At 42.8% G+C, this 26,454-nt stretch overlaps 2 protein-coding genes across 5 annotated transcripts in view; one reads left to right on the top strand and one right to left on the bottom strand.

Annotated features, from left to right (window-relative positions):
• LOC138665893 (alpha-2-macroglobulin-like) overlaps positions 1-22,747 on the top strand; it is a 60,616-nt gene extending 37,869 nt beyond the window's left edge. The window contains exons 25-36 of the mRNA XM_069753837.1: positions 3,810-3,900; positions 5,154-5,310; positions 5,747-5,821; positions 10,509-10,671; positions 11,904-12,127; positions 12,642-12,857; positions 14,225-14,349; positions 15,693-15,783; positions 15,878-15,946; positions 17,759-17,861; positions 21,828-21,872; positions 22,546-22,747. Of these exons, the coding sequence (XP_069609938.1) occupies positions 3,810-3,900; positions 5,154-5,310; positions 5,747-5,821; positions 10,509-10,671; positions 11,904-12,127; positions 12,642-12,857; positions 14,225-14,349; positions 15,693-15,783; positions 15,878-15,946; positions 17,759-17,861; positions 21,828-21,872; positions 22,546-22,571 (1,385 nt within the window). The 3' untranslated portion in view covers positions 22,572-22,747. The remainder of the gene's footprint in view (positions 1-3,809; positions 3,901-5,153; positions 5,311-5,746; positions 5,822-10,508; positions 10,672-11,903; positions 12,128-12,641; positions 12,858-14,224; positions 14,350-15,692; positions 15,784-15,877; positions 15,947-17,758; positions 17,862-21,827; positions 21,873-22,545) is intronic.
• STN1 (STN1 subunit of CST complex) overlaps positions 22,481-26,454 on the bottom strand; it is a 51,020-nt gene continuing 47,046 nt past the window's right edge. For 3 of the 4 annotated variants that reach the window (XM_069753848.1, XM_069753850.1, XM_069753849.1), the window contains exons 9-10: positions 25,094-25,166; positions 22,481-23,830 (exon numbers count right to left, since the gene is read on the bottom strand). In XM_069753848.1, coding sequence (XP_069609949.1) covers positions 23,673-23,830; positions 25,094-25,166 — 231 coding nt within the window. In that variant the 3' untranslated portion in view covers positions 22,481-23,672. Of the gene's footprint in view, positions 23,831-24,971; positions 25,167-26,454 lie in introns of all 4 variants that reach the window. The other variant, XR_011318536.1, reaches the window with a different exon arrangement.

The raw sequence follows: 26,454 nt of genomic DNA, 5'->3' as shown, positions 1-26,454 counted from the left end.
TTTCTCCAGCATTGCCCCCAGTGTGTCCTCCAGCAATCTGCCCCACTGTCTCCAGCATTGCCCCACTGTCTCCAACAATCTGCCCCAGTGTGTCCTCCAGCAATCTGCCCCACTGTCTCCAGCATTGCCCCCCAGTATGTCCTCCAGCATTGCCCCCCAGTGTGTCCACCGTTAACTGATAAAAAAAAAAAACAGTCTCCTCACCTGTCCGCGCTCCAGGCGGTGAGCTCCCTTCAGCAGCGCACACTCGCCGGCGACTGACAATGACGTCAGACGCCGGCGACGTGTGCGCTGTGGCCGACTTCAGCTGCCAGCCTCCAATTGGCTGGCGGCTGTTGTTGTTAACTATTGGCATGCGGGCGCGCGCACGCGCGCCCGCACGTCAATAGGAAAACGCCGCAGCGCCGGAAAGGGCCCAGTGAGCAGATGAGAAGGGGCCCAATGCGGGCCCCCTCTCTCTGCCCACCGGGTCCGGCGGGGCACACAAATGCCGGCGGGCATTTAGACAATTAGCGGAGGGTCAATCTGTGCGGTAGCCCAGGGCCCCCCCAGACCACTGGGCCCTGGGCTACCGCCCATATTGACCCTCTGATAATCCGCCCCTGATCTATCTATCTATCTATCTATCTATCTATCTATCTATTATCTATCTATCTCTATATTATCTATTATCTATCTATTTATCTATTATCTATCTATCTATCTATCTATCTATCTATCTATCTATCTATTATCTATCTATCTATTATCTATCTATCTATCTATCTATCTATCTCTATATTATCTATGAATCTCTCTATTATCTATCTATCTATTATCTATCTATCTATCATCTATCTATCATCTATCTATCTATTATCTATCTATCTATCTATTATCTATCTATCTGTCTATCTATCGCTCTATTATCTATCTATCTCTATATTATTTATTATCTATCTATTTCTCTATTATCTATCTATCTATCTATCTATCTATCTATCTATCTATCTATCTATCTCATATCTATCTATCTATCTATTATCTATCTATCTATCTATCTATCTATCTATCTATCTATCTATCTATCTATCGCTCTATTATCTATCTATTATCTATTATCTATCCATCTATTCTCTATCTATCTATCTATTCTATCCCATATCTATCTATCTATCTCTCTATTATCTAGCTATCTATTTCTCTATTATCTATCTATCCATCTATCTATCTATCTATCTATCTATCTATCTATCTATCTCTATATTATCTATTATCTATCTATCTCTCTATTATCTATCTATCTATCTATCCATCCATCCATGATGCCATGCAGATACCTGACCACTGCTGTCTGGTAACAAGGTCTCCTAAGTTTTGCTCAGGGATAGTCTAGAACAGGGGTGTCAAACTGCATTCCTCGAGGGCTGCAAACAGGTCATGTTTTCAGGATTTCCTTGTACTGCACAGGTGATAATTTAATCACCTACACAAATAATGAGTTGGTGATTAAATTATCACCTGTGCAGGACAAGGAAATCCTGAAAACATGACCTGTCTGCAGCCCTCGAGGAATGCAGTTTGACACCCCTGGTCTAGCTATACCCAACTATTGCCAGTGGGGTTGTCCTTCACTTCTCCTCTGATCCTAAATGGCAAATTTGTGAGATATCCATTAATACATTTTATGTGTCTAAATAATTTCACTTCATTACTAACTCGCAAAAAAAGTTGGGACAGTACCCCTGCTGGAGGTGGGCTCCACACAGACTAGTACTCAACTTTCCCACTCCCCCCCAAATTAATCAAAATGGAAGGGATTTTATTGTACTATTTATTTTTAAGGGGTATGGGCCTGAAGCTCATAAAATGTTTGCATATTGCTAGGATGTGCCGTGAGTAAGTGATAGATGGGAGACTGACCTCAGGGACGACTACCGATTCTGAGAATTAATGAGCCAAGGGGCTCATACAGCTGTGCGGCCCTTTCACAGAGATTCCCTGCACAGGCATGTCCTGGCCACCCAACATGCAGGGGCGCTGCAGCTCAGCCCCATACAAGTAAATATGGCCGCTATAGCTATCTGTACAGTCAGGAGACCAGGAGCAATGGCATACAAGGAAAAGCAAGAGCTGCAAAGCTATTTCTTAAAGGGAATCTGTTGGCAGGTTTTTGCTATCTCATCTGAGAGCAGCATGATATAGGCAAAGAGACTCTGAATCCAACGATGTTTCACTTAGTTTACTGGGTGCAGTGGTTCTGACACAATCAGAGTTATTAGATTTAGCAATGCAGCAGAGCTGAGAAAGCTAACCCCGCCCACACCAGGCTCTGCAGGTACAAAGTCCATAAACAGTGAACTGCTTATCACAGGAGGGGCGGAGTCTGACCAACAAGAACGTGCTACTGTATTCCTTTTAAAGGGAACCTGTCACCCCCAAAATCGAAGGTGAGCTAAGCCCACCGGCATCAGGGGCTTATCTACAGCATTCTGTAATGCTGTAGATAATCCCCCGATGTATCCTGAAAGATAAGAAAAAGAGGTTATATTATACTCACCTGGGTGGGCGGTCCGATCCGATGGGTGTCGCGGTCCGGGGCTGTCATCTTCATAAGATGACGTCCTTTTCTTATCTTCACGTTGCAGCTCCGGCGCATGGGTACTTTATCTGCCCTGTTGAGGGCAGAGCAAAGTACTGCAGTGCGCATGTTCCGGGCCTCTCTGACCTTTCCCAGCCCCTGCACACTGCAGTACTTTGCTCTGCCCTCAACAGGACAGATAAAGTACGCCTGTGCCGGAGCCGCAGCGTGAAGACAAGAAGAGGACATTATCGTAAGAAGATAGGAGGCGCTGGACCAGACCGCGATGCCCATCGGACCGGACCGCAGCGGGACCACCCCTGGGTGAGTATAATCTAACGTCTTTTTCTCATCTTTCAGGATACATCGGGGGCTTATCTACAGTATTACAGAATGCTGTAGATAAGCCCCTGATGCCGGTGGGCTTAGCTCACCTTTGATTTTGGGGGTGACATGTTCCCTTTAATGATAATCACCAGATGATAAAACCTTCATTGTAAGTAAACAACAGCACACAGCCTGACATCTGACACATCCTTGAAATTTGTATTTCAACCCCTACCTCATGTGTCCTCAGATTATATAGCAAAAAACTACTGACAGATTCCCTTTAAGATCTGTGGGGGTCCCAGAGGTCAGACTCTCATCGATCATAAGGAGATGTCATATTGTAGCAGTGTACTATCACCCTATGAGATGGGAATGAACATTTAAAGAGTAACTAAACTATCATATTTGTATTATAATTTTGAAAATAATAAAACTTTGCCTATTTCATTATTAGGTAATTTGTCTTAGTTCCTGTAAAACAAATTGTATGTAAATGGCTTCCAAACACCTGCTTTTCCTTAATCTGTTTGTCTCCCTTTAGCTGGAGTACAGATGATGGCAGTGATGGGTCGGCCCCTGTTTCCTCGTCTGAGTGACGCCGTTATCTGAGCAGCTTATCCCCAGAGTTAGTGAGACAGGGGCTGACCCATCACTGCCATCATCTGTGCTCCACATGATATCAATGCAGCTAAAAGCAGACTAATAGACTGGGGAAACAGAGGGGTTTGGGAAACACTTAAATGCATTTTTTTTTACAGTTATGAAGATGTCTTCCTTAATCAAGTGACTTGCACATTTCCATATTTTTCTATTCTGCGCAAAATTATAAAAAAAAAGGTTAATTTATTCTTTAAGTCTGCCTTCCGCGCTTGCCTGTTTTATTTTTCTTCTAAAACTGAGATTGAATATTTTTATGCAGGCTATCAGAAACAGCTGGCTTATAAGCACAGTGATGGATCATACAGCGCATTTGGACCAGTATACAGAAGAGGAAATTCGGGAAATACCTGGTAGGAATAAGAAGGATGGTTGGGGGGTTTACAGGGGTGTTAAAAATAAAGGGTCTCCCAATAAAAAGATTAATCACAAGATCTCCATCTTCTGGATTCCTAAACAACCATCTGTAAGGGTCGTGCAACACTTTCCACTGAGATCAATGCACTGGCCATGCCATCCATGGACTTGCTGGGTTGCTCATCATGAAAGAGCTATTGTATATAATAATTTAAAAGGTTATTTAAATGTTTTGATGTCATCTCCTGTATATGGAATATGTGATAACTTGCTGATGGGTGGGGTTCCAGCGAGGCCAGAGGACGGAGCTCTGCAGTGCCGTGCCTGAATGGAGCCATGGTCAAGCATGCACACCACCACGGCTCCATTCATTCCTTATGGGGCCGCTGAGCTTTTACCGGCCGCAATGAGTGGAGCAGTGGTCAGGCTTTCAACTGTCCATTGACAGTCATTTGTATTTCTTCCAATGACTTACTATTGCACCAACAGTTGTCTCCTTCTCACCCAGCCTCTTACTTATGGTTGTGTAGCGCATTCCAGCTAAGTGCAGGTCTATGATCTTGTCCCTGACATCCTTATAAAGCTCTTTGGTATTGCCCATGTTGTATAGGTTAGAGTCTGACTGATTAATTGAGCCTCTGGACAGGAGTCTTCTACAAAGGTGACTATGTAAGACAGCTGTCTTTAATGCAGGTAACGAGTTGATTAGGAGCGTCTAACTGGTCTGTAGGATCCAGAACTCTTAATGATTGGTAGAGGATCAAATACGTATTTCTCACTCCAAAATGCAAATACATTTATATAATTCATACAATGTGATTTTTTGGATTTTATTTTTTTATATTCCAGCTCTCAATGTTCAAATGAATCTACCCTTAAAATTATAGACTGTTCATGTCTTTGTCAGTGGGCAAAATCAACAAGGGATCAAATACTTATTTCCTCCACTGTATATCTTGACCTCTGATGTGCCCTACATGATTTTTCTGTGCAACTTTCCTCTCCCAATATTTGAAGCCATAAGGATGCCAGTGATGCAGATGTTATGTAATGTTACCGCACGATGGAAAGCAAGGACACTAAATATTGGCCCATTTAAGAATATATATAAGAAAATCTTTAAGACAGGGGTCCAGAGCCATCAGCTTCGGCCATTTCTGTCATCCCGTGTGTTGCATTTACACCTTGTCTTTACGTTGCTCAGCTATGGTTGTCGTACACTTAATTTTTATCCAACGTCTATTCGCAGGCTGACGGCCTTTGTTATGAAGTCATTTGCCAGAGCCCAACCTTACATTTTCATCGATCCTGCACATACGAGCGGTGCTCTTGAATGGCTTACTCGGCACCAGAAGGAAAATGGCTGCTTCCAAAATGTTGGTTATCTCTTTAACAATGCGATGAAGGTGAGCACAAGAAAAGGAAATGGGAGATAGAGAATTGTAGATGGGGTCCGAATGTGTATATATATATATATATATATATATATATATATATATATATATATAAATGTCAAAAAATGAGGCAGCACTCCATAGGATCAGTATTCAACTTTGCAGGATTTAATCAACCCACTGTGCAGGATATCTGGATATATGGACTGTTATCCTGGGGCCCTGCACCTGAAGATAAGTTAATATTGTGCTGTTCCCTTTTTTCTACGTGTATATATATATATATATATATATATATATATATATATATATATAAAACCTCCAAATATATATATATAAGCTCACAATACAACGCCAACATTTCCACGTCATCAGTGAAAACTATTATGTGCGCACTTTATGTAGGAGTTCTGTGTTGGTCCAAGTGTAATTTGCATTTTTCCTGTAGGGTGGAGTAAATGATGAAGTTACGTTGGCTGCATACACTACCATAGCATTATTGGAATATCCATTATCTGCAAGGGTAAGTGCACAAGGTTTTCTTTCACACATGGTGGCCTTTCTCGGGTATGTAAGGGGAAAAAACAATAAATGTACCTTTTTTTATAAACACACCACGGTCTTTAGTACACTGCTCAAAAAAATAAAGGGAACACAAAAATACCACATCCTAAATATCACTGAATGAAATATTCCAGTTACACATCTTTATTCATTACAGAGCGGAATGCGTTGAGAACAATAAAATATAAAAATGATCAATGTAAATTAAAATTAATATTCCATGGAGGTCTGGTTTTAGTCAAAATCAAAGTGGAAAATCCAATTACAGACTGATGCAACTTTAGTGGAAATGCCTCAAGTCAAGGAAATGATGCTCAGTATTGTGTGTGGCCTCCACGTGCCTGTATGATCTCTCTTCAACACCTGGGCATACTTCTGATGAGATGGCGGATGTTCTTGAGGGATCTCCTCCCAGACCTGGGTAAAAGCATCAATCACCTCCTGGTCATTCTGTGGTGCAAGGTGGCGGTGGTGGATGAAACGAGACAGGATGTCTCAGATGTGCTCGATTGAATTCAGATTTGGGGACTGGGCAGGCCAGTCCATAGCATCAGTGTCTTCATCATGGGTTTATTTAGTAACAAAACCCGCACTTGGTTTCTCCCTGACCACCCGGTTATTCCTATTTCTCATGGTCTCCCTAAGACCCACAAGGAAATTATTCCTCCACCACTTCGTCCCATAATTTCCAGCATAGGGTCCCTCAATGATAACTTAAGTTTATTGGTCAATGAACACCTTCATCCTTTAGTGACTAGAATCCCAGGCTATCTTAAAAATACTTTCTCAGTTTTACAGGTTTTTGAGCAATTTCGATAGGAAGACTCTGTTACATTTCAAGCATGTGATGTTATTACCGGTAATTTATACTCTACCATTCCCCATCATTTACCAATCCAAGCTATTCTCAGCACCATTTGGACAGATACAGTAACTAACTATTCATCTAATCTTAGATATTTCATCATCAAATCTCTTTCATATCTCCTGAATCATAATTTTTTCATGTCTGATTCCCAATTCTATTTGCAAATACTAGGCACCTCTATGGGTACGAGATTCTCCCCATCCCTTGCCATTCTGTATATGACATGGTGGGAAGAACTCTACATTTTCACTGAGGCTAATTCTTTTTCCAGTGCAGTCAATTGGTTTGAGTGGTACGTGGATGATTTATTGCTTGTATCGCAGGCTGCTCCATCAGTTGTGAAGAGGTTTCAGAATTATCGTAATCCTTAAATTGGATACCAAATGCCCAAAAAGTATAAATTTCAGAAATGATTTATTTTATATATATATTAATATGTTTTTTGTTTCTGCACTAAGGCTTGTGATGTTGGCGTGACACACTCCTCGTGCATATTAATGCAATTACTATTGCTGGCTATGATTGCTTTAACGTTTCTATATATTATCACATTTATTGCCGCTGTTGTATCCTATGATTAAGGGCGCTTTTACCGCATCAGAAACACATCAGGTGTTCTTATTCTTTTATCTATGGCTTGATATGCCCAATAAAAGTTTTTGATTTTGCTCACGGATTCCAGAGTGCCGGATGAAATCCCTTGTTTGTCTACTACTGCGGCTGCGCTTACCAGCGCGACCAGCACCCACCTGCAACTTATTGGACTCAGCCTCATTTGGACAGATGTACTGCTACTTTGCAAGCTCCCTGACCCTCTCTCCTGCACGGGTTAGTGCATCTACATATGGTCTCCCAATGGGTCTTTGGATCTCATCCCGGTATCTCATGGCAGTCAGGGTACCTCTGGCGAGCACATGGAGGACTGTTCGGCCCCCGAAAGAAATGCCTCCCTACACCATTACAGACCCACTGCCAAACTGGTCATGCTGGAGGATGTCACAGGCAGCAGAACCTTCTCCATGTCGTTTCCAGACTTTGTCATGTCTGTCACATGTGCTTAGTATGAACCTGCTCTCATCAGTGAAGAGCACAGGGCACCAATGTCGAATCTGCCAATCTTATTGTTCTCTGGCGAATGCCAATCACCGTGCACTGTGTTGGGCTGTAAGTGCAACACCCACTTGTGGACGTCAGGCCTTCATATCACCTTCATGGAGTCTGCTTCTGACAGTTTGAGCAGACTCATGGATGTTAGTGGCCCCTGGATTTGCAAAGATCTATCACAGCTCCTCCTGTTCCTCCTTGCACAAAGGAGGAGGTAGCAGTCCTGCTGCTGGGTTGTTGGCCTCCTACAGCCCCCTTCACATCTCATGGTGTACTGGTCTGACTCCTGGTATCTGCTCCATGCTCTGGACACTGTGCTGACAGACACACCTACCTTTCTTGCTACAGCTCGCATTGATGTGCCATCCTGGATGAGCTGCACTACCTGAGCAACTTCTGTGGGTTGTAGACACCGCCTTATGCTACTGTACAGTACCTCTGGGTATGAGAGCAATGACAAAATGCAAAAGTGACCAAAACAACAGCCAAAAAGGATGATAACAGAGAAATGGTCTGTGGTCACTCCCTGCAGAACCACTCCTTTTATATGTGTTGTCTTCCTAATTGCCATTCTACCTGTTGTCTAAATTCTATAGAGAGGCAAGGAACTAGAGGAACCCACAAACATTCTAGGGAGGAGCTAGAGGAACATGGACATTATGCTGCAAGTTCTCAAACAGCAGTTACAATTCTCCATAGAACTTTATGATCACCAACCGTCAGCTCCCATCTCATTAAAGTGAAAGTCTGTATTCACTGAAGACAGATTTTACCTGTGATTTGAGAATGTTGAGAATTAAATTTCAGTCCAAGAGGAGAAAAGAAGCTGCAGATTTCGATGTAGGTTTTCTACTGTGGCTGCCTTGTGAATGTAGCCTAAACCCTTGAATTATCATAGCTCTATTATTTGGGAGGGATAGAGAGGGTTTTTACTGAGTAACTAAACTGGAGGTATGAATTTTCAGCCTGTATGTGGAGCTGCGCTGATTATGGCCTCCATCATTGAAGTTTGCTAAAGATATTAACCCCTTCATCCCCGGAGCTTTTTTCGTTTTACTCTTCCCTTATTTCTAGAGCCATAACTTTTTTATTTTTCCATCAATATGGCCATGTGAGGGCTTATTTTTGCGGGATGAGTTGTACTTTTGAACAATGCCATTGGTTTTACCATGTCGTGTAACAGAAGACGGGAAAAAAATTCCAAGTGCGATGAAATTGCAAAAAAAGTGCAATCTCACACTTGTTTTTTGCTTGGCTTTTTTGCTAGGTTCACTAAATGCTAAAACTAACCTACCATTATGATTCTCCAGGTCATTACGCGTTCACAGACATCAAATATGTCTAGGTTCTCTTTTATCCAAGTGGCGAAAAAAAATCCAAAGTTTGCTAAAAAAAAAAAATTGCGCAATTTTCCGATAACGGTAGCGTCTCCATTTTTTGTGATCTGGGGTCGGGTGAGGGCTTATTTTTTTGCGTGCCGAGATGACGTTTTTAATGATACCATTTTGGGGCAGATACGTTCTTTTGATCGCCCATTATTGCATTTTAATGCAATTTTGTGGCGACCAAAAAAACGTTATTTTGGAGATTTGTTTTTTTCTTGCTACGCCATTTAGCGATCAGGTTAATCCTTTGTTTTTATTGATAGATCGGGCGATTCTGAACGCGGCGATACCAAATATGTGTAGGTTTGACTTTTTTTTTATTGTTTTATTTTGATTGGGGCGAAAGGGGGGTGATTTGAACTTTTATATATTTTTTATTTTTTTATGTTTTTAAACACTTTTTTTTTAATTTTGGCATACTTCAATTGACTCCATGGGAGGCTAGAAGCATGCACAACTCAATTACCTCGGCTACATAGAGGTGAAGCACAGATCACCTTTATGTAGCAGAAATGCAGGGTTGCTTTGAACGCCGACCACAGGGTGGCGCTCAAAGCAATCGGCCATCAACAACCATAGAGGTCTCAAGGAGACCTCTGGTTGTTATGGCAATGCACCGATGACCCCCGATCATGTGACGGGGGTCAGCGGTGCGAGCAGCTCCGGCCGCGTGGCCGGGAGCGCTAGTTAAATGCCGCTGTTAGCGTTTGACAGCGCATTTAACTAGTTAATGGGCGCGGGCGGATCGCGATTCCGCTCGCGCTCATTGCGCGCACATGTCAGCAGTACAAAACAGCTGACATGTCGCAGCTTTGAGGTGGGCTCACCACCGGAGCCCACCTCAAAGCGGGGGTTCTGCCAGCTGACGTACTATTCCGTCAGCTGGCAGAAAGGGGTTAATATACACTGCTCAAAAAAACAAAGGGAACACTTAAACAACACAATGTAACTCCAAGTCAATCACACTTCTGTGAAATCGACCTGTCCAGTAATGAAGTGACACCAATTGTGAATCAATTTCTCCTGATGTTGCGCAAATGGAAATTTTAAAGCACCAAGTGTCATCTCGTATCTCAGAAATGGGAAAGTGTATATGCACTTAATACAGATTTTACCTTTGACTTGAGAATGAAAGATCAGTCCAGTTGCTTATTTTCATGTGTGTTATTGATTTCTGAAATAATAGTTTTCAGTGACATTTGAAATCCATAAACTGGGAAGGGTAAATGATGGGGATCAGGAATTATTGGTATATGGAGATCGTGTAAATCAAATGATCCTCTCCGCAGAACATTGTAGTCCGAAATGCGTTATTCTGCCTGGAGAGCGCAATGAATGGTGAAAACAACGTATATACACAAGCATTAATGGCTTATGCCTTCACTCTCGCTGGAAAAACGGAGCTTCGTTCTCGTCTTCTTCAATCCCTGGAAGAAAAGGCCATTAGGAAAGGTGCGTGATTGTAGTATGTAAAGAAACTGTTTGATGGAGCGGGTTGTACAGACTTGTGAGGATGGGTCTATAGATGCCGGTAGGATAGTCATTCCTCTCGACCTCCAAACGTGTATGTCTTCCTGACGGGAAGAGGGCAAAGTTTTGGCATGTGGAAATATTAAGGGTTATCCCATATCCAGAGGATGAAGGATTTCTTACAGACTGCTGGGATCACTAGAAGGAATGGACAAGTGAGTTATCCTTCATCCTAACTTACCATCTTGGGAATTGCTCAATCCTTTTTTTTTCCTTACAACAAACCCTGGGTGAACATCATGGTCACATTAGATCATTAGCTGGTCCCACCAAAATCATCTGGTTTGGCCAACAAGTCTAATGAGTAAGCTATTTACCCAATTGCTTCTATGGGAGAATGCCTTTGTAATAGAGCCATATGGTGACACATAGAGTGCCGCCATGTGCCGCCATGCAGGCTTTGTGCTTACGACTCTGCTGTGTGCATGAGCTCTTTGGATATGTTCACACTGCATTTTTTTTTTTTTTCACTCAAAAACTTTTTCTGTTAACGTTTTTGTGAGCTTTTTTATTTTATTAGCGTTTTTAAAGGCTATTTTGCTGGAGATTTAAAAAAAATAAATAAATAAAATCCATTAGGCCATGAATCACCCAGTCAAAAACACGTCTTAGCGGGATTTTTTTTTTCTTTGCTTTCCCATTGACTTCTATTTCAAAGTTTGGAGTGACTTCATAGCAGAAAATACCCGAAGAGTGGTCCCGCTCACTTCTTTTAACCACTTACCGTTTTTGGGAACTTGAAGCGCGTAAAGGCTTGAAAGACTGAACATGTGAAAAAGAAATGATGGAAGTTTGTAGTAAGAGTATTTGAGTTTTATGAGTGATTTTTTCAGCTGTTTTTCGGTGCAATTACAAAAAAAACACTCTTCAAAAAAACGCAGTGTGAATAAACCCTTAAAGGGGAGTTCCAATTTCTTTTAACTCCCGATAAGTTATAGATAGAGAGTAGCACTGTAAGGGAGTAAGGTTTATTTGTGAACTGGTCAGGTCAAAACTCCTATCTTCACTAACAGCAATAATGACATCTCTCTCTAATTAAGAGATAAAGTGATTCGATATAAAGAAGCCCTGGGGTGTGATCTGTGAGCCAAAATCTAGCGCTAGCCAGGATAGGCATTACCGATACATAATATGTTGTATCCCTCATATTCTAGATGATACAGTCCACTGGCATCGCCCAGAATTATCAGATAATTCGGGAGAACGGAGAGCCCCTCATAGAAGAGCCGCCTCTATTGAGGTAGAAATGACCTCCTACGTGCTGCTGGCCATGCTGTCCACACCCGATGTCACGGCCGAAGACCTGACCGCCGCCACTAAAGTTGTCACCTGGCTCATGGAACAACAGAACCCCACTGGAGGGTTTTCATCTACCCAGGTAGACGTCACAACTATGATCACCACCTTGCGCTCAAATGAAATCACATCCTATTCCAGTCCTTTCAAAAGTAACACAGTTATTAAAGGGGTTGTCCAAGATTTGAAAAACTTTTCCAAAAACAGCACCACAACTGTGTATGGGTTGTGTCAGGTATTGCAAGTCCAGCTCCATGTAAGAGAATAGGACTGAGCGGCCATTCAGCAGGACTGACCAACGTTCTTTGTGCCGCTAAGTCAGGAGGTCTGTAGGAAATTATTCTAGTTGACTAGTATGGTTGTAATAAAATATATGTCCATCAAGTTCACCCGAGGGATGGGAAGGGATAAAGGGAATGGGATATGGGGACATCCATGATGCGTCATCCAGTCTGTCAAAAAGAGCAAGTTTTTCCTCTCCTGATCCCAAGTGTCGAGCGGCTGAATGTTCATTAAAGTCTTACATTTAACCTTCAGTTTGTCCGCACCGTCAGCCTCAGCTTTCAATATGTTTTGTGTTGTTTTTTTTTTGCCAGGACACAGTCGTTGCTCTTCAGGCACTTTCTTTGTACGGTTATCATGCTGTCAGCCATGATGGTCCCAGAGTAGTCACTTTGAGCTTAGACAATGCTCAAGTTGCAAAGTTCAACGTTGAAGACTCTAACCGCCTCCTCCTGCAGAAGGTTCCTTTATCCACTGTACCCGGAGAATATACCGCCACTGTCAGCGGATCCGGCTGTGTGTATTTACAGGTAAGAAGCTCCCGAGAACACAAAGGATCGGGGACGTTAAAATTCAAAATGCCCAATTCTTAATTCCTCCCAATATGTGTCATCTTGGATTTGTCGGGACACCCTGACACACATTACACGGGTGTCCGGTTCTGCCAAACGTTGGCCAAGGTTATTCTAATGTGTACAGTCACCTCTTGTTCAAATGAAAATATAGAAGTCCAAATTATAGGAAGGGTGAATGAGGCTTTTACTCTGGACTTCCAAAAGCCCTTCCTAAATATAGGACTTGGGGAAATATTTAAAGAATAGCTCCAAAATGATGTGGCAGAGCTCCTACTGACATTGATTACATGTGGCCGAATGTAAATTCTGCTGCCTGTATTGTATCGCTGGTTAAAATAATTATAGTGGTCAAGTATCACTAGCGATCCCAAGAGATCTGACAACACTTAGTTCCCGGTTGAAGGATCACGCATGTTAAAATCCAACATGTCCAACCCTGTTTATCTTAAAGGGTTAATATCCCCATCTTCATAAATGGGTATTGTTGGAAAACACTTCAAAATACAAGCAATTTTGCAATTTACTTATTAAAATTTTTCAGCCGTTCTTTAGAAATGATCAGTTTTCTTTTGATTACAGCTTGTTACCTTGGAGACCGACCACCGCTGATAGAACATGCAAAGTACTTACAAGCACTTTTCTATTGTGCCTGTAAGTACTGTTTTAAAGCTGGGCAGGAGGGCTGTTACCTCCTAATCAGCGCAGTGCTTACAAGCAGGACAGCAGCGGTGGTCGGTCTCCTAGGCAACAAGCTGTAAACAAAAGTGTTAATATCTCAAGAAAGGCTGCAAATTTTAATAAGTAGTAAATTGCAAAAGTGGTTGCATCTACAAACAGTAGCCATCTATGAAGATGGAATTGACCCTTTAACAGAAGACATCACAGGGTAGTAGGACTGCTACTTATTCGTCTGGACTGATTTATCTAATGTGAATGGCCAATTTGAGTCACCCTCACTTTATATGATACTGCTACTGAGAAGAAAGACCCCCAATGCGCACCAAATTTGCACAACAAATCATACAGAGAAGATGTGAAAGCACGTACCCGGCTTTGTACGATTCAATCAAATCTTAATTCATCTAACATGCCAACGTTTTGACCCAAACAGGGGTCTTCTTCAAGCAGGTACAGTTTTCTGCACCTTTCTTTACCTATATTCATTTTGGAGAATCTCTTTTTTTCGGCTACCTTGAGATCTTGTTGCTTGAGTAAAACAAAATGAGCCATCATCATGTCAGAATGTGTGGGACCGCTGCGTCCTTCAGTCGGGGGTCTATATAATTGCATGATATTAATCAGATTCACGCTTTGTGTTTCAGACAAACCTGAAGTACAATGTGCCACATCCTGAGGGTGAAGCGCCATTTACCATTTCGGTATCTACCATGCCAGACGTCTGCAATGTCAAGTCTCTAAAATCTTTTGACATCCTGGTCAATGTCAGGTGAGATGTACGGACATGAAATGTATCAGGCATTATATATATATATATATATATATATATATAGGATCTACAGTAATGTGGGCGTCAGTATCAATGAAGAAAAGTTTGGCCTAGAGATGAGTAAATAAATTTGCAGGGTACTTGTCCAGGGAGAAGGTCAGTATTCTGTAACGGGAGAAATGTGAACCGCCAACTTCCTGATGGCATCCACTTCTCCTCTTTTGATTAGCTGGCCTGACCTTGTGTGTCCATCACGCCACAGAAATGATGTCCTGCCAAGCAAGCTAATCAAAAGAGGAGCTGCGGATGCCGGCACATAGTAGGCGGGCAGTGCAAGGTAATGGAGTACTAACCTTCCCGCTGGAGCAGATCCTGAGAAATGATTTGCTTGTCTTTAGTTTGGACTGAATGGATCTCCACCAGTTGGGGACGATCACTGGTGTCAAGTGCCGTAGCATAAGTCTTCAATTTGCTAGAACTGTCATAAATATAGGCATGTCCCAGTCTAAAAGGAAGCAAGGTTTAGGTAAACCAAGCCCAAAAGTAGACATTTCTACTCGATTTAGGGCTTTCCTGTGGTGGGACCAAAACATACCTATTAGGGTGTGGGGGGGGGGGGGAATACATATTATTTTTTTGCTTTATAAATGCTCGTTATAACACCTGGTCACCCTGGATTTAGTGGTGATCCATTGCTAGGTGTTATGGATGTTGCAAAATCTCACCCATATTATGGCGATCTAAGGGATCCATTGGGCACAACTTACTAAACCAAACCTTTCAAGAGAAGGAACCTTAAACCTTTTTGCAGACAATAATTTTCTTGCTCCCTGCACAAAATTGAAGGACAGAATTTCATTGGGATGAAATCCAAAATCTGTATTAACACAAAATCTGCAAAGGATCTGGAATTGTGATTGTAGGGAGAGGTGTAACTAAAGTGGGTTGGCGAGGTGCGGCCATACCTCCTGTACCCCATATGAGGACTTATGGTGGACACAGCCAAACATTCACAGGACACCAAGTTTCACACCATAATGATATGTAAGGCTAGGATATGAAACGCTGATCATTGGAGGCCTGAAGGCTAGGCTCTCACTGGTAGATTTACTCCAGCATTCCCAGGTGGCAGGGCAGACCTGAGCCGCCTGAGGACAGACTATTTACTTATGGAAGCATCTGGCAAAAAGTGAAAGTTTTATTCGAGGTTGACACCAGCAGTAGTGTGCCGCACGGGCACTTGCTATAGTTTTGTGGTCCATTTATATTTTTTTATTACTTTTTTACCATGTTTCATCTGTAAAAAACACACAAAATAACCAAAGTACAATCTGTTCCCACAGCTACATTGGTAAGAGAGAGCACTCAAATATGGCACTGGTAGAAATCAGGCTCCCGTCCGGATACACCCCGGTCAAGTCTTCTGTCCAACAGGTACAGCCAACGCTCGCGATATAATCACAGTGTAACATGTATGGATTTCCTAAATAAAATCACGTTATCGATACTTACTCTTTTTTTTTTTCAGCTAAGTAGAAGCAACTTGGTTAGCAGGTCAGAGGCGCATCCCAACAAGGTGATCGTGTACTTTGAGAAGGTGAGCTCCCCTCTCGTCTTCTGGACTCTCACAAACACTGCGTGCAGGGTGAACACCAGGCGAAGACGTCAAGTCATTATGTTCTTGCACCCATTATAGTTACGCCCCTGATTGTAAGAGTTACATTCGCATCCCGGCCCTGGAGACTAGAGGGGCCACAAAGGTCACTTTGTCCAATAGGAAAAGACTATTGCGGTTAAAGATCTGTGATAGTTGGGGGCCCTTCAGAGAATTTTGCATTGAGGTCCACAAGCTATGTTTTTGCAATATTCGTCGAACACAGCAAAACGTCATTAGAATCAAATGGGAGTAGAAATTACAGAATATGTTCGGAACCGATCAAGAAACATACATTCGGCAGGAATAGGGTATGGCATGAATATGGCACATTCAGATTCGGCGACTGAATCCAAACAAATTCGCTCAACTCTAAGTCCTGATTAGTTCCCTGGTATAATGGGCAACCATTGGCACCCAGCGTTATGGTCACAGGGCATTTCGATGGAGTGAGACTTCTCTTACTTCGATTACACCCTTAGGTGTCATGTGGCACATATATATTAATGGTGCAATGACAGTTATGATGAATTTAATTAAATTCAAAATAAGTCCATCAAATTTAAAGGGACTCTGTCACCTGAATTTGGCGGGCTATGTAAATGCCCTGTGTCCGGTCCGATGGTCGGTGTTTCCTCTTCTTTCATTCACCCCTTCCTTCCCCGCTGTCCGCAATATTTTCTTGAATTTGAGTAGGTTTCCTCTGTAGTTCACACGTGCACAATACAATCTTGCCTCGCGCACGCAGTATGCTTTGCCCAACTGCGGGCAAAACCGAAAAGAATTACTGCGCATGCGCCGGCGCACTATGTCCCGGAACACAGCGAAATACTTCCGGGACATAGTGCGCCAGCGCATGCGCAGTAATGCTTTTCGGCTTTGCGCGCAGTTGGGCAAAGCATACCGCATGGGCGCGAGGCAAGATTGGATTGCGCACGCGTGAACTACGGAGGAAACCTACTCAAATTCAAGAAAATATTACGGACAGCGGGGAAGGAAGGGGTGAATGAAAGAAGAGGAAACTCCGCCCATCGGACCGGACACAGGGCATTTACATAGCCCGCCAAATTCAGGTGACAGAGTCCCTTTAAAGGGGTTTTCTGAGACTTTAATGTTAATGATCTAATATTCGGATAAGTAATCCATATCAGATCAGCAGTAGTCAAATTCCTGATCACAACCATCATCGGCTGCTTAAAGAGGCCGCAGCGCCCAGGAAGTGGCGCCACTCCGTACATTGTGTAGTGGCCATCAATGGTACTGCATGCTCGTTCCTATTCAAATGCATGAGCAACTACTTGCAGTACCAGTCACGGCAACTACACAACGTGATTGACTATCAGTATTAGGCCACGTTCACACCTTCAGTATTTGGTCAGTATTTTACCTCAGTATTTGTAAGCCAGAACCAAGAGTGGATGAAAAATACAGAAGTGGTGACGTGTTTCTATTATACTTTTCCTCTGATTGTTCCACTCCTGGTTTTGGTTTACAAATACTGATGTCAAATACTGACCAAATACTGAACGTGTCAACATGGCCGTAGAATTCAAGAAGGACTTTTTACTTGTTTTTATTTTTGGTAGTGAAAAGGCAAAGGGAACCTGGCAGAATGGACCCAATAGTGTGGACAGAGGATTTTGGATTAAGTTACCTATTAAGATTCCAGTGTATTTATTGCCACTAGATTTGGAGCAATATTACATGTAATATTACCATGTACTAACTTGCCGCCATTGTTTTCTGTTGTATCAGCTTGGTAAAGCCGTAAAGTTCTTCAGATTCCCAGTGGAACGAGACATTCCTGTTAGTAACCTCCAGGCGGCGACCGCTACCATCCTAGACTACTACGAGACAGGTAACGGTCACTATAGATCTGTGCACGCAATCCCTGATAATAAGTATACAACATAATCACCAACACGTGAGAAAAGATATCGGGGAGAATCCAAAAATGGAAACCAGAAGTCCACATTCCCAAATAATGTTCCCATACCAGATCTCCTAACAGAAACATATAGACGTGATCCTTTATTAAGACCCCAGACCAGACCCTTATTGTATACAGACCCTAAGTCAGATCTAGCCTGTAATACAGACCCCAGACCAGACCTCAAGTCAGATCCAGCCTGTAATACAGACCCCAGACCAAACCCCAAGTCAGATCCAGCCTGTAATACAGACCCCAGACCAGACCCCAAGTCAGATCTAGCCTGTAATACAGACCCCAAGTCAGATCCAGCCAGTAATACAGACCCCAGACCAGACCCCAAGTCAGATCCAGCCTGTAATACAGACCCCAGACCAGACCAGACCCTAAGTCAGATCTAGCCTGTAATACAGACCCCAGACCAGACCCTAAGTCAGATCTAGCCTGTAATACAGACCCCAGACCAGACCCTAAGTCAGATCCAGCCTGTAATACAGACCTCAGACCAGACCCCAAGTCAGATCCAGCCTGTAATACAGACCCCAGACCAGACCCCAAGTCAGATCCAGCCTGTAATACAGACCTCAGACCAGACCCCAAGTCAGATCCAGCCTGTAATACAGACCCCAGACCAAACCCATATTGGATACAGACCCTAAGTCAGATCCAGCCTGTAATACAGACCTCAGACCAGACCCTAAGTCAGTTCCAGCCTGTAATACAGACCCCGGACCAGACCCTAAGTCAGATGCAGCCTGTAATACAGACCCCAGACCAGACCCCAAGTCAGATCCAGCCTGTAATACAGACCTCAGACCAGACCCTAAGTCAGTTCCAGCCTGTAATACAGACCCCGGACCAGACCCTAAGTCAGATGCAGCCTGTAATACAGACCCCAGACCAGACCCCAAGTCAGATCCAGCCTGTAATACAGACCCCAGACCAGACCCTAAGTCAGATGCAGCCTGTAATACAGACCCCAGACCAGACCCCAAGTCAGATCCAGCCTGTAATACAGACCCCAGACCAAACATATATTGGATAGAGACCCTAAGGCCGGGATCACACATGCGAGAAATACGTCCGAGTCTCGCATGGTAATCCCCGGCCCTGCACCCGACACTCAGGAGCGGAGCGTGCGGCTCCATTTATTGCTATGCGGCCGCACGCTCCGCTCCGGAGTGCAGACGGCAGGGCTGGGGATTACCATGCGAGACTCGGACGTATTTCTCGCATGTGTGATCCCGGCCTAAGTCAGATCCAGCCTGTAATACAGACCCCAGACCAGACCCTTATTGTATACCGACCCCAAGTAAAATCCACCCTGTAATACAGACCCCGGACCAGACCCACTCCTACATACAAACCCCTGATCATTTTCCCCAAGAATGAATACTTCTTTCCTTCCCCCTATATACTTAGACCCTAGACCAGCCTCACTAGTTTACAGACCCCAGACCAGTCCCAAACTCTATTCCAAATCCTGAACTACCCACTTACTGACCTTGTTTAGCTACTTAAGTATCACGGTTCACTGTCTGCATCTGGTGTTGCCTGTAGCAGATATGGGAGATGAAGGACAAGAATGGGGAGATGAAGAGCATTATTACACAGAAAAAAAAGAAGTATAGTACTAGATGATCTAATTAGTATCAATCAAAAAATATATCTACAAAACTAATATCTACAATAACTTTATTTCAAAACCAAAAACAGGATTAAAAACTAGCACAACACCCAAAAACCCTATTGTTTGGGAATGGGTAAAAAATATAATAATAAACCTGGTCTATAGAATACAGGGCAATAGGTGGGAGTAGGATAAAGAAACCCTATATGTCCCTAGATGCTCCCTGCCTGTCAGCGGAGGTTGGCACCCTCTTGGACGCAATATGGCGCCCCCGCTCCTCGACGGCTAGCCCTAAAAACCCTTCAAGTCCCTAGAATTATGTGGGAATACTCTAGCTGATAATACCTCTCAATACCTCATAACCAGGACCCACACAAGAGACTACACAAACCACAAAAACAAACCAGGTGGTAAATCACCAATAGACAACTTAGGAAACCCGATCTGACCATACCAGGCCCTATAGGTGTATAGATGTCTAACTAGCCTATATAATGGCTATTACACCCTCCAAAAACCCTAACCGGTAACACCTGCCTGACAGCGGAGGTTGGCACCCTCTTGAACGCAAAATGGCGCCCCCGCTCCTCGGCGGCTGTCCCTGCTGACCCTTACAAGATCCTAAAAAAAGGGGGGTCCTGACAATAATAGTGTCTATGGGGCTAGTCCAGTGTGCCCTACCAGACTACCCCTATTCCTAGGTCAGATCAAAAAACAAAAACCAAGGTGATACAAGCACAGAATAATCTAAATAAGCATACTTGTTTGTGGCCCACTATAGTATTTACAGATATTGACACAAACAGGGTAGGTATAACCACTTCCACCACCCCCCAGCAAGAGTTATTTCCAAAATACTTATAGCCGCAACCTTAGCTTAAATAGAAGGGTCTCATAATACCGATAGTAAAATGCAACTGGTATACATATATTCAAAAGGAGCCCCGATTATAAATAAACAACCGGTGAAATACCAAAGAAACAATTAAAAGCCTGAAGCACTTATCTGTGTTCAGGTCTCGCCTCTACGCGTTTCCCCCCCATGATGTGGTTCCTCAGGAGGCATATGGGTAAATCGAAGTCCGTGTGCTAAAGTCACATCAGAGATAAATGCTGTGCCTGGTTGCAGGCATGGCAGGCACAGCAGTGGTGGAAGTGGTTATACCTACCCTGTTTGTGTCAATATCTGTAAATACTATAGTGGGCCACAAACAAGTATGCTTATTTAGATTATTGTGTGCTTGTATCACCTTGGTTTTTGTTTTTTGATCTGACCTAGGAATAGGGGTAGTCTGGTAGGGCACACTGGACTAGCCCCATAGACACTATTATTGTCAGGACCCCCCTTTTTTTAGGATCTTGTAAGGGTCAGCAGGGACAGCCGCCGAGGAGCGGGGGCGCCATTTTGCGTTCAAGAGGGTGCCAACCTCCGCTGTCAGGCAGGTGTTACCGGTTAGGGTTTTTGGAGGGTGTAATAGCCATTATATAGGCTAGTTAGACATCTATACACCTATAGGGCCTGGTATGGGCAGATCGGGTTTCCTAAGTTGTCTATTGGTGATTTACCACCTGGTTTGTTTTTGTGGTTTGTGTAGTCTCTTGTGTGGGTCCTGGTTATGAGGTATTGAGAGGTATTATCAGCTAGAGTATTCCCACATCATTCTAGGGACTTGAAGGGTTTTTAGGGCTAGCCGTCGAGGAGCGGGGGCGCCATATTGCGTCCAAGAGGGTGCCAACCTCCGCTGACAGGCAGGGAGCATCTAGGGACATATAGGGTTTCTTTATCCTACTCCCACCTATTGCCCTGTATTCTATAGACCAGGTTTATTATTATATTTTTTACCCATTCCCAAACAATAGAGTTTTTGGGTGTTGTGCTAGTTTTTAATCCTGTTTTTGGTTTTGAAATAAAGTTATTGTAGATATTAGTTTTGTAGATATATTTTTTTCATTATTACACAGACCCATACAAATACAATACCATCTGCAGGTACAGTAATTTGCTAAGGCACAGATTAGTCTGATAGTTGACATGTCTTAAATTGTGAGCTTATTTACCACTAGGGGGCGCTCACTGCAGACAGATTTACACAGTTCAGTTGCAGCTAGATAACTCCATTGGCGGCTAGCTCCCCCTAGTGGTGGGTGCAGTAAAGCACAGCGATTTATTGCTGCATCAATGTTCTCTCCATGCATTTCCATCTTTATGGCTGATATAATTATACAGCTGTGTCTGGTATAATTATTATGTTCTTCTCTTCCAGATGACATCGCCGTGACAAAATATTACCACCCCTGCAGTAAAAATGGTAAGGAAATGCAGATCTGAACTGAAGTGGCTTTAAAAGAGGGAAAACTATATTAGGTGCAGAGGTTCTAGCTGCATCTGTACCAACAACCTGCATTTTTGCAATAATTGGGTTTCATTATTAATTTTGGGCTGTTTGGCTCTGACCCTCACTGATCTGCACAGAATTAAAGGGCCTACAACATATAAAAAAATTAACCAAAATGTTTGGTCACTTTTTTTTTTTACTTACTATGGGAAAATGCCTCAAAGGCCTTGAGAGTAATGCAGAGGTGTCAAACTTCATTCCTCGAGGACCTCAGACCATGCATGTTTTCAAGATTTCCTTTGCATTGCACAAGGTGCTGGAATCATTCTGTGCAGGTGATTAAATTATCACCTGTGCAATACAAGGAAATCCTGAAAACATGACCTGTTTGCAGCCCTCGAGGAATGCAGTTTGACACCTCTGGAGTAATGTCTTAAAGTACTAATATTGGCATCACTCCCCTTATCCAAAGGGGCATTCCTGTAGGCACCGGAGTCCGATGGGTCAGTGTAGAATCTGCCATCTCCGCAGATAATTTCTGAATCATTTCTATGGGTAAAAGAAAAAAAATTCTGGGAATATTAGGGCATTGCTATTAATTCTTTATTTTGGCATTTTTATAACAATTGACTTGTCATTTTCCCAGGAGATGAAATGCAGAACGCTGAATAGTACAGGAGGGAGAAGAAGATGATGAGAACATCTGGATACAGAACTAGTCAGATACTGAGCATTCACCCATTCCACTATCTATAGATCTTTACACAAAATATCACAAGGCTTCTTTTTTATATGTTAACGTTTTACATGATTTGTGGGACATATTAAAACAACTGATCTGTTATAAAGTGTCTGGTGGATTTTATATTAATCACTTATGTAAAGTTTATCATGGGATAGTTAGAAAGACAAAAGATGATCTTTGAGATCTAACTTGCCCTTTTTAATAAATACTTGTATTCCAGTGTGCACATACCCTAGCTTCATATTATGGGTTTCCATGGGCGAGCAGCAGTACTCAAGCCTTACACCACCAAGCACAACGCCAAGCGATGGATGGAGTGGTGTAAAGCTGCCGCCGCTGGACTCTGGAGCCCGGCCTCTCCCCAACATCAGGGTCTGACCTCACAAATGCTCTTCTGGATGAATGGGTAAAAATTCCCACAGAAGCCTCCAAAATCTCGTAGAAAGCCTTCCCAGAAGAGCGAGCGCTATTATAGCTACTAAAGCCATTAATCACTTTTGGATATAGATCATAAAAGCTCCTGTAAGGGCAACGTGGAAGAGTCCTAATACTTCTGTCCATATAATGTAGATAGATAAAAATGACTATTATATTTATATATTATTACAGATAGAATATGGTTATCCATGGTTACAAATGAGTCTTTTAGGACAAGAGCCGCCTTCACTATCGGATCCTGCAGCCTATCATTACTGCAGTGATTACCGCCAGCCTCCATTACCAGGGCTGCACCTGTATAACAAAAGTACAATATCTTAAGAAAACAGACAAAAAAAAAAATCCGAATTCCCATACAATGGAAGTCCTATATCAGTTATGTCCAATCCGACAGGTGCATGGTTGGATGAAGGCCAAATTTCATTTCTTCCCATTCGGGTACATGGCATCAGGGGCGCAACGATTGAGGTTGTGGCTGGGCCCGTGCCAGTGAGGGGTCCGCCGACGCCATTGCAAATTTCGACTGGATGTGCGTCCTCAGAGCCCATCGCACTGTGGTTCTGCCACTGCATGGCATTATGTCTCCTTCATCAGAAGGATGTGTAATATTTTTCCATGGTGCTGATAATGTCGCTGTTCCTTTCGAGAGCGTCGACGACGCGCTGCAGTACGGTTTGACTGATGCAGGAACCAAAGGTCTGTCGCACGCAGTTCAGTATGTGGAGAAAATGGCAGCCTTTATCAGCATCTAAAGAAAAAGGAGAGGACATATTAATTAATCAGGAGACATGTATAAAAAATCCCCACCCCCCACACTGATCCCAACAGCAGAGAACCCAAAATCCTGTGTGCGAGAGAAGTGTTAGTGAGCATGTGCGACCACGGCTTCATCAATGGAAGATGGTCGCACATGCTCACTGATGCTTCAGTCACACCTTGAATTTTTTTTAGGACCCGACTTCTCATTATTGGTCGGACACCCACAGAATATACGTTTGTCACCTACCCAGTGGTTATGTGAATTATTTTGGGACGACCCTTTTAACCCCTTCCTAACCACGGTCTTTTGAATGGGTCCCCAGCCTGCAGCAATGTCTCTGCATTAACACTCCTGGCTTTTTCCACCTAAAGGTCGAGTCCCTGGCTATCAGCCGATGACCCTAAGAAGAAGACAGAAGCAGCTTATTACCGTTTCTGTCTTCTCCTTCGCCATCTACGGAACGCTCAATAAGAATTACGCACTAAATAGAAAATCGGCAACTCTGTTGCTGGACCCGACAATCACACAATCTGCCAGGCGTGGAAAAGCGGCAAGAGGACGTTCATCCTGCAACTCGGGTTCCTGCGGACGCCCCATTGGCAGGGAAAAGACTGAACAATACAAAAAATGCTGCAGCGTCCCCACAGACATCTTTTCTAACCTCTTGGGAAACATCTTGAATAACAAATATAAATACACTGTAATTTATAAAAATCAATACAAATGTTGAACAAAAAAGGCAAATATGTAGTTAAAACACATTGTGATTGGACACATACTGTATTATATAATTAAAAAACAAACAAGCTACACATCAGGAACACTCGCCACTAACAACCAGCAGATAAGTGATAAATATGAGCCACATAACTTTTTTTATGAAGATGCATTTGTAGTCGGCCATTTTTTCCATTTATTCTATTTAGTGTAAACAAGAATTCAGAAAACAAGAAATTTTTTATCTATTTTTTTTTTTTGCATGATTTTGCAGAAATAGGGGTTAATGCTGATGACAGGTTATCTTTAAGGCTAAAAGACCCTTCATCTAGTAATTAATGCCAAAACACATGAGCTCCTGCTACATTAATACAAGAAATATTCCTCCTCCAATTTGCTCTGTAATACCTACTAATGACCAGCAGGTGGTGATGACATCTATGTTTGGCAATGGCAGCCGCCTCTTTCTGTGTAAACATCTCAGCAAATTGACTCAAACAGGACTCCGAAAATGGGGCAGAAATCGTCACTTACGTCTCTGCCTCCGGCAATCCTCCTGGATGATGCTCAGCGCTAGCTTATGTAACTCATTGTCCTGATCAGTTACCTGCATGGAATGTAAATTTTATTACATACAGTAGTAAGATCTTCATATTTAACAACAAAAATATAAAAAAAAATAATCTAAATATTGCCGATGTCAGAGGTTAAATAATTTGCGTTTGAATTTAGGAGTTTAATAATTGGTTGTCTGAGAACCCCATGATCTGAAGATCGAGGGTCCCATAGACAATGAAAGAAGAGCAGGCCAAAATTGTGCACCCTACAGGGGTTATATATTGATGTCTGCAGTGTGTAGAGGGAAGAAAGCATATACAGTCTTAGGGAGGGCAGATAAATCCGTTTAAAAGAAAAAAAGGAATGCAAATGATGAGGTGTTATGTTTCAGGATAGAAGCTGTGCTCAAATAGCACCCTGGATACACACAGAGCTCACACCCAGCCTATATTACTGGCACAGACACTCCCACAAAAGAAAAATCTGAAACTTGGATCAGACTGGGACCTGCATATTGGGGCGTCTGAAAATTAATGCAGGAATGAAAGTTTATAAAAGTTTCAGTTTGAAATTAACAAGGTCACCGTTAACGTATGTAAAGGCATTCTTTCCATGTCACAATCAGTCCTGCTATCAATGGAAAAATATTTTCTGTTGCAGTTGAAGACCGCTTCATCATTTATGACTGGGACGGAAAATTCTCGTCCTAGAGATCAGGTGGAGAGATCACGTGGCCAGATGCCACAGATCAGACTCTCAGGACAAGGTTCACCGAAAGAAATGAACTGGAATATACGTTGGTATATATACAATGGGTAGGGGCATGTTCACACTGGCCACTAAACAGACAAAATCAGTGTTTACTAAGTACCCAGAGTTATTTGTATGCACAATTACATTTTACGTACTTACAGCAGGGTATATGTTTATTATATTTCCATCTTAGCTTGTCTAACAAGCCATAAAAGTTATATTTAAAGAGGATGATGTCTCATCAGCTGAAAAGTGGACAGATTTTGCCCTAATTTTATTCCAGCTTCTCCCTGAAGTATTCAGGGTTTTTTTTTTATCTGCCATGCTGTTCTCGAGATATGGGCCTTTTTTTTTCTATTTAGTGCTGATTTTTAGGGTCTTTATCCGGAGGGCGGTGCCCACAGGGTAATAATGCAGAGTAATCGGACACGCCCCAGAGGATCCAGTGAGCCTCGCCCCTTGGAAAGACCATAAAAATGAGTGCCAAATAAAAAGGCCGAAACCTCTGGGACCGCATGGTTGATTTTATTTTTTAAAGGGGAAGGTAAAACCGGTCACTTTTGATCAAGTGCCAGGTCCTCTGT

This window comes from Ranitomeya imitator, chromosome 2, assembly GCF_032444005.1.
Source record: "Ranitomeya imitator isolate aRanImi1 chromosome 2, aRanImi1.pri, whole genome shotgun sequence".
Classification (NCBI taxonomy): domain Eukaryota; kingdom Metazoa; phylum Chordata; class Amphibia; order Anura; family Dendrobatidae; genus Ranitomeya; species Ranitomeya imitator.
This window is presented reverse-complemented; position numbering and strand designations above follow the sequence as displayed.